Raw genomic sequence first — 8,506 nt, forward strand, 5'->3', positions numbered from 1 at the left:
ATTCCCACTTTCACCACCCAATAAGGAGAGAAGGCATGATGTCAGACAAGTAACTAAGGAACTATTAAGATTTTGTTGTCCTCTATCCTCAACTAACTCAGCCATATGAGGCTTTAAATTATTATTATTTTAGACTTTATATTGTAAATATTATATTACTTTTAGTTAACAGTATGAGAGACTTCTTTCATTCTCCTAACCAGTATACTTATATTGCTGAGGCCTTTGTGATGTTCCCTTACTCTTTTCTGTCTGAATTCACTTTGAACAAAATGTGCCCAGCAATCACTAAGACAAATGTATATGGTGAAGAGTTGGATGGTGGTGGGGGGGTGAGATCCTCATTTAAATTATGTATGTATGGGTGAGAGCTTTGAAGGAAAAGGATTATTTTAATGCTCTTCAATACTTTAATTATATGACAGTTGTAGTGTAGAAATGCAAAAGTACTCTTAGGTTTTCCTTCAGGTTTTCAAAAGAACTTTCCCCATTAGTAAACTACTCCTGCAAATTGCTGTTGCATTTCCCAGCTAACCATTTAAAAGACTGTAAATGCCGTGTGCATTACTTCACTCCAGAGGAAAGAGGTCAGACTGAATTGCTATGGTATTTAAACATAAAATACAGTGAAAATAAATCAAAATAGAACATCTGAAGGTAAATTTAGCACATTCATATGGGATAAGAAAAGACAAATATGTTCAGATCTTCATAGCCCATCACTTTAAAAACTGAAAGTGCCGATTCTTTACAATAAATGCAGAAGTGGACATTAAGAATATTTCAATCTGTATTTCTACAGATTTTCCTTTAGCAAGCATCTTTGTTTTTGAAGCTAAAATACTTTTTTAAGAAAGGATATAGATTATGCATTCCTCACTGAGTAAATGCTCACATTTCATTAATACACTCAATGCATATCATATATATGCCCAGATTCACAATAAGTCCTTGTTATATATATCTATAACATATATATAGATATATAGATATATATAATATATAAGTTTATATTATATATGTATATGTAAACATTAATTTGGGCATATCCATCCACATATGTTACATGCATTTGAGAAACATACAAGTTAATGTATCTTTTCTTTAAAAACAATTTGAATATAGTCCATCTGAATTGGGTTCACCTTTGATTATAGAGGAGGCTGACATGGTCAACAAATTTATCAAAGAAACCCTCTGGCTTTTGAAGAATAGTACTTTATACATCTGGATCTGCACATCCAGGCAAAGTAAGTAAATTATTGCATAACTTTAAGCATAATTGATAACAGACACCTTCAATTTTTCATCCCTATTCTTTTGGCCAGCTTTCGCATTAATAATCTAAGCCATAAATGTTGGTAGCTATTGATCGAAATCCCCGGTGTGCATGCAAATCCATCTTAAAGTCCCCTGCCTTTCATGTGTGAGCGCTCAGGGGCCTCTGCTAGATCTTTTTATCGGGATCCGACCCCTAATGTGCCTGGAGAAGACCCCGGATATGCAACGTGTGCTGATGGCCACAAGAAAGCTGTCTGTCACATTGTGTGTGTGTGTGTGTGTGTGTGTGTGTGTGTGTGTGTGTGTATGAAGGCTCCAGCATCCAGCCTTCACACACACACACACACACACACACACACCAATGGGGAAGTTAAAGGAACAAAAGAATGTATTAGAGAAGAAGAAAGATGTGTAATAGGATATTAAAAATGTATAAGTGTAAAGGTGTCTGCATGCACATACTGACACACTGGACAAATACGGTAGATGATAGATAGATAGATAGATGATAGGTTTCTCAAATCCTTTGGTATCTGTTTTTCTCTAATTGACCCAAGAGATTATACATTTAGTTAAAAAAAATACTTAATGTTATACTAGTTTTTAAAACCACCTATATTGCCAGTATTTTAAAAGTGAAAGAGAGGAAGGGAAAGGAAAAGAAGGTAAATTTAAAATTGTTACTAAATTATGTTGCCATGTATAGGAGGAATAAGAGAAAGAGAGAGAATGAGAGGAGAGAAAGGGAGAGGGAGGAGGATCTAAACAGGAATCAAGAACAACTAAAACTACCTGACCAAAAAAGAGGACGCTCTAGCTAACCTTTTATGTCTTCTCAAAGGCTTTTCTTTCTTTCTTTCTTTCTTTCTTTCTTTTTTTTTTTTTTTTTTTTTTTGAGTTTACTATTTCTTGGCTGTTTGACTCTTTGGTTTAAATCTTAAAGCTGGGGGGAGGGGAAGGGAGGGGCGGGGGTGGGGGCGGGAAGGAGGGAGAGGGCTGGCAGTATATAAGTGCATCAAGAGGAATTTTAAAACATTATTGTCTCTGGCAATAGAAAGACTCTGCTCATTCTACTTTAAAAAACAAACACCAGCATCTGCTTTTCCCGGAAACTTCGCTTTCTGCTTAAACCTTATGCATTTTCCTCCTGTGGAAAGTGAAAGAGAAAAACGCGGTGTGATAGATCCAGATGCAAAAGAAAGCCAAGTCGGTGGATGGTATTAGCTGTGACGAGGCATTGTTCATTGCTGCCTCTCGGTTACGTTTAAAGCCTGAAATATCACGAGATCCATTCAATGATCCTTCTCTCATTCAAGGGACAAAAATGTAATTTGCTGTAGCTCTGATTTCTTGGATGGAAATGCTAGCCTTAGATTTCAAAGGCAAGAACTAGACATCGTGGTTTGTACACACATTGATTAAGTTGAAGAGCGGCGATTACATCTGTGCTGAGTGCAAAGTAGTCCAGGGCTGACTTTTCAAATCCCAACCTCCTGAGTTACAGACTCTCTTAAATAGACTTCCTTAATTTCCGGATGTACTTCTTGAAATTCCCAATTCTCTTCAAAATTCCTGGGAAATTACAAAAGAGATGAGAGTGGGGGTGGGGAACTATGGCCGAGATTTCATCTTGTCAAGCAAACTACCTTGTACGTCTGATTCCTGTTTTATCTTTTTTTTTTTTTTTTTTTGAGTCATACCTGCTCCCACTAGCCAGGCCAGAGCAGGGGAAGCTGGAACTTTTGAATGTGAAGAAAGAAATTATTGTACATTTTTTTCTTGCAGGCTCAGAAATATCCGTTTATTCTTTAACCACACGCCTGTGTCTATTTTTGGAAGAAGAAGGAAACATATAAATGCCTGGGTTGCATTTATGCTGGAGTTGCAAACACCGACCAGTTAAGAAGAATTTTGCCGAATTTTGCAAAGCAGCCAAGAAAACGCCTTGGGATCTTGGTAATGCAAGTGGAAAGACCCTTGCTCTCATTTGGTAACATTTTGGATATCCTTGAAAAGGACAGCAAACCATGCCTTAATGACTTAAGAAGAGGTTAAACTATATTCAGATTCATCCAAAGTGATTTTGTTAAAGCAGATGCTTGATTTCATGGAAAACCATGGGAATTGTGGAAGATTCACCTCAACTACCAACCAAGCCATCATAGACCATTGAAATTGTCTGCTTCGTACATCAGCACTTTCTTTTCATGGTTATTAAGTAAAACCTCTGGAAGCACCTTGGGCGGGCGGTTTACATTCTCTTTGCTTTGCTGCAGAAGAAAGTAATGTGTTCCCTGGAATTCTGATCTGTAGTGAACAGGACCCTGGCAAAGGCTGTGCTGGAGACTCTAGGAGGATCCCGCCTCCAATCCAGCCTGGTTAATTGTGAAAAGTGTACACATTTCTGGCTTATCTATGCTTTGTTATGGGTCTGACGTGAAACTACCTCCTCCCCACCCCACCCCCCAGCAGAGAACCGAAATCGAGTTGAATCGTTACAGTGTTTCGAAGCTGGAGCACTCAACTGCTTCCTTGGTCAAATAACTTTGTATCTGGTTGTAAAAAGGCATTTCGGGGGGAGGGGGTTAAAAAAAAAAGGAAAATCGAGAGAAATTCCAAACGTAAGTCTGTACTGGGGTGGTTCATCGCGCGGTTTAACTTTGGAGCTCCGAGCCGGTCTCCTTCCCCACTCCCATAAGGGAAATACCAGGCTATTCTGCACATTTTCGCTTAAGCTCCATTTTCCAAAGGAAAAGGGGGTGGGGCATATCTATTTAGGCTTGATAATGTTTTTAAAATGCTTTTCTTTGAAACGATAATAGCTGCATCGGTAAAATGCAAATAAAGCAAAAAATAGGCAATATTTCTTTAAAGGGGAATATACGGTTTTTTTTTCTTTTTTCTTTTTTAAAGCGTACACACACTGCTTCTGATGAAGTCTGTGAGTCAGGCTGTTTCTGAGCTCCGATAGTTTAATGGAAAGATTTATATACCGACTGTATTATTTACTTTGGGAGGGGAGGTGGCAGTATAAGGGTATGCTAATTAGTAGGAGATTTTTGGGGGAAGGGGTGGAATATCAATTTTTATTGCATCACCTGTCAGGAGTGTCCAATCAGCGTTGGCTTTAGGGGAATTAATTGATGAAGGTGTCTCCGGACGAGCTCACTTCACTCTGTCATTTTATTTGTAGCTAAAGCAGCGGCGGGAATAGCAGCTGCATTTCTTTTCTCTTTCTCCCTTCACATTCCATTATCATAGTACTCCAATGGAGAAGGGAGGAATAGAGGGGCCCAGGTACTGATCTGCGTCGAGGACTCAGACCAACACACTGGCAGATCAGAAACCGGATGGTTTTTTCCCTCTTTTTTAAAAAAAAGAAAACCAAAAAAAAAGCAAGAATCAAGTCAGTGTAATTTCATGGGGCTTTCCACCCCCCCCCCAATAATTTCGCCTAGAGTTTGGCACTCCCTTCGCCGGGAATAACAGTCTTTGTTATTTTATTAGCAGGATGCCTTGAGACACACGCAGCATCTGGCGGAGGATTAACATACATACATGTGTATGTATGCGTCACGTATATATTTGCTGCAAATGGTGGGGATCATTTAGTGCCCGAGATGGGAGACCTGAAGTCAGGTTTTGAAGAGGTGGATGGCGTGAGGCTCGGCTACCTCGTCATTAAAGGGAAGCAAATGTTTGCCCTCTCCCAAGTCTTCACAGATCTGCTGAAAAACATCCCGAGGACGACCGTGCACAAGCGCATGGATCATCTGAAAGTGAAGAAGCACCACTGCGACCTGGAGGAGTTGCGGAAACTCAAGGCAATCAACAGCATCGCCTTCCACGCGGCCAAATGCACGCTCATCTCCCGGGAAGACGTGGAAGCGCTCTACACCTCCTGCAAAACCGAGCGTGTGCTCAAGACCAAGCGCAGGAGGGTCGGCCGGGCCCTGGCCACAAAGGCGCCGCCGCCAGAGCGCGCCGCCGCCGCCAGCCCCCGCCCGGGTTTTTGGAAGGACAAGCACCAACTTTGGCGGGGCCTGAGCGGAGCCGCGCGGCCCCTGCCAATCAGCGCGCAGTCCCCGCGCCCGGGCGCCGCCGCCGCGCGCCCCGCCGCCCATCTACCTCAGATTTTTAGCAAATACCCGGGCTCGCACTACCCGGAAATCGCGCGATCGCCTTGCAAACCCCCTCTAAACTATGAAACTGCCCCGCTGCAGGGAAACTACGTCGCCTTCCACTCGGACCCTGCTTATTTTCGGAGCCTGCTATGCAGCAAGCATCCGGCTGCCGCCGCCGCCGCCGCCGCCGCCGCCGCCGCCGCCGCCGCAGCCGCCGCCGCCTACTACCAGGCATCGGCGACCGGGCCCCAGCCCAAGGCGGCGGCGGCGGCGGGCGCCGGAGGCCCGGTGAGCCTGACCTACCGGTGCAAGCGCAAGCGCGGGGGCTCCAAGGACTGCCTGCTCGCGCCCCACGCCGGCGCCCGGCGCCTGCTGCTGCTGCCCAGGTCCTACAAAGCCAAGGCGGCGGCGGCGGCGGCGGCGGCTGCGGCGGCGGCGGCGGCAGCGGCTGCCGGGGCAAGTTGCCTGGAGAGGTTTCATCTGGTCAACAGCTTCTGCCCGCCTCCCCACCATCATCATCACCATCACCATCACCATCACCACCACCACCACCACCACCGGGCCCAGCAGCCGCAGCCGAACCACCACCACCCTCACCACCACCGGCCGCAGCCCCAGCTGGGCAGCTTTCCCGAGAGTTGTAGTAGCGACTCCGAGTCCAGCTCCTACTCGGATCATGCAGTCAACGACTCGGATTTTGGCTCCAGTTTGTCCAGCTCCAGCAACTCTGGGTCCTCGGAGGAAGAGGAGGAGGAAGGAGAGGAGGAGGAGGAGGAGGAGGAGGAGGAGGAGGGGGGGAGTGGGGCCTCGGATTCCAGTGAAGTCAGCTCGGAGGAAGACTCGTCGTCCGAGTCAGACTCCAGCTCCGGCTCCAGCCAAGTGTCAGTGCAGAGCATCCGTTTCAGGCGCACCAGCTTCTGCAAGCCTCCCAGCGTGCAGGCGCAGGCCAACTTCTTGTACCATCTGGCCTCCGCCGCCGCTGCAACCAAACCCGCTGCTTTCGAGAGTGCCGGCAGACTTCCCGACCTCAAGAGCAGTGTCAAAGCGGAGTCGCCCGAGGAGTGGAATCTGCAGGGCTGGGCCCCCAAAGCGTCTCCGGTGTACTGCCCGGCCAGCCTGGGGACTTGTTTCCCAGAGATAAGGAACGATAGGGTATCTGAGATTACATTCCCACACTCTGAAATTTCCAGTACTGTAAAGAGAACTGACCTGACAATTAACTGCCTTGCAGAGGGGGCCTCTCCACCTAGCCCAAAGACAAACAATGCATTTCCACAACAAAGAATACTCCGAGAGGCTAGGAAATGCCTACAAGCAACTCCTCCGACACACTGTGCAGATAACAGCACAATAGCTGCTAGGTTCTTAAATAATGATTCTTCAGGAGCAGCAGCAAATTCAGAAAAAGATTCCAAAATCCCTTATTGTCCTGAATTTGCTACGGATTTGCCCTCTTCGCAAAGTGATCCTAAAGTGAATGCTGTAGCATCAGTAGCAGCAGCAACAGCAACTAAAGCCGAGAATCCCTGCACTGACACAGGCGACAAAACATTGCCATTTCTGCACAATATTAAAATCAAAGTAGAAGACAGTACTGCTAATGAAGAATATGAACCTGATCTTATTACAAATAAGCTTAAGTGCGAGTGCAATGATACAAAGGGTGAGTTTTATAGTGTGACTGAAAATAAAGAGGAGGACGCCTTGTTAACCACAGCCAAGGAAGGATTTGCATGCCCTGAGAAAGAAACTCCTTCCTTAAACTCACTGGCTCAGAGTCAGGGCCTTTCATGCACTTTAGGTTCTCCAAAACCTGAGGATGGGGAATACAAATTTGGTGCCAGGGTAAGAAAAAATTACCGGACACTAGTACTGGGAAAACGACCTGTCCTTCAGACACCTCCAGTCAAACCAAATTTGAAATCAGCTAGAAGTCCTCGTCCTACAGGTAAAACTGAGACACATGAAGGAACACTGGATGACTTTACAGTTATAAACAGACGCAAAAAGGTAGCCAGCAATGTAGCATCAGCAGTGAAAAGGCCATTTAATTTCATGGCAAATTTTCCTTGTCCACCATCACTCATTATTGGGAAGGATGGGGATTTGTGGCCTGCGTATTCCTTAAATACCACTAAGGATTTCCAACCTCCTCACAAGGCCCATCCTATATGGAAATGGCAGCTGGGCGGTTCTGCAATACCTCTTCCACCTAGTCACAAATTCAGGAAATTTAATTCATAAAAATGTTTTGGAAGATATTTTCTTGAACCATATTACCTTCCTTTTGTTGTAAACTGCACAGGATGGTTTGTACAAGTCCATTAATGGTGTTACACCCCTTTCGGAGTCCTGGTTTATCGCATTTTGAAGACAGAAATCGGATTACTTTTTTTTTTTTCCATTGCGAGTTTTTTTTTTTTTTTTTTTTTTTGGAGTGGGGTGGGGGCGGGGTGGGAGAAGGGTTGGTTTACATACCACAGACTACTTCAGGCTAAAGACTCAAGTAAAACTCAGTTATTATGGTAGAGCTGGAACACTTTACTGTTTCAATGCTAATAATGCACCGGTACCTCAATTCAACTGCTACAAATAAATGTCAAAAGGTTGAATAATAAATATTACAATGAGCCATTAAGTTTATGCACTAGATTTCAGACCTGGAAGTGTAACTGTTAATTCAGTGAAAGTTTGTTAGGTGACATGGTTACACAGTGAGGTAGCAAGAAGTTTCTGTGAGCCCAAAATGTAATTCTTCTGGAGCTCTTGTTTGTGGGGTGTCTTTTTTCTTTTTTACTTCCCTCATTTCCCCCTCCAAGAGTAGTTGCACTTAACTTTTTTTTTTTCCTAAGTGGAAAGATTGGGATGTGAGTCATGATTGAATGCTGATTAAAAAAAAAAAAAAAAAAAAAAGCTGCCTCATATATATAATAAGTAAAAGAAATATGGGATTGATTTTATTTTATTTTTTTGAAAGGAGGTGCTTTTACTTTTACAGCCACTCCTTGCAATTGGAAAAGTACTTTTTGTGTTCTCACCCAAACATTTTAAATAAGATGACTCTTAACTATTGTCCTGCTTATCTTGTGGTCTGAACATGA

At 44.1% G+C, this 8,506-nt stretch overlaps 1 protein-coding gene across 1 annotated transcript; it reads left to right on the forward strand.

Moving 5' to 3' along the window:
• The first annotated feature begins 2,626 nt into the window (after positions 1 to 2,626).
• Positions 2,627 to 7,842, forward strand: Skida1 (SKI/DACH domain containing 1). The gene is made up of 2 exons (XM_074056552.1): positions 2,627 to 3,902; positions 4,789 to 7,842. Exon 2 carries the CDS (start codon positions 4,902 to 4,904, stop codon positions 7,647 to 7,649), a length of 2,748 nt encoding a protein of 915 aa, XP_073912653.1. The 5' UTR covers positions 2,627 to 3,902; positions 4,789 to 4,901; the 3' UTR covers positions 7,650 to 7,842.
• Positions 7,843 to 8,506: the final 664 nt, after the last annotated feature.

This window comes from Castor canadensis, chromosome 15, assembly GCF_047511655.1.
Source record: "Castor canadensis chromosome 15, mCasCan1.hap1v2, whole genome shotgun sequence".
Taxonomy (NCBI): Eukaryota; Metazoa; Chordata; class Mammalia; order Rodentia; family Castoridae; genus Castor; species Castor canadensis.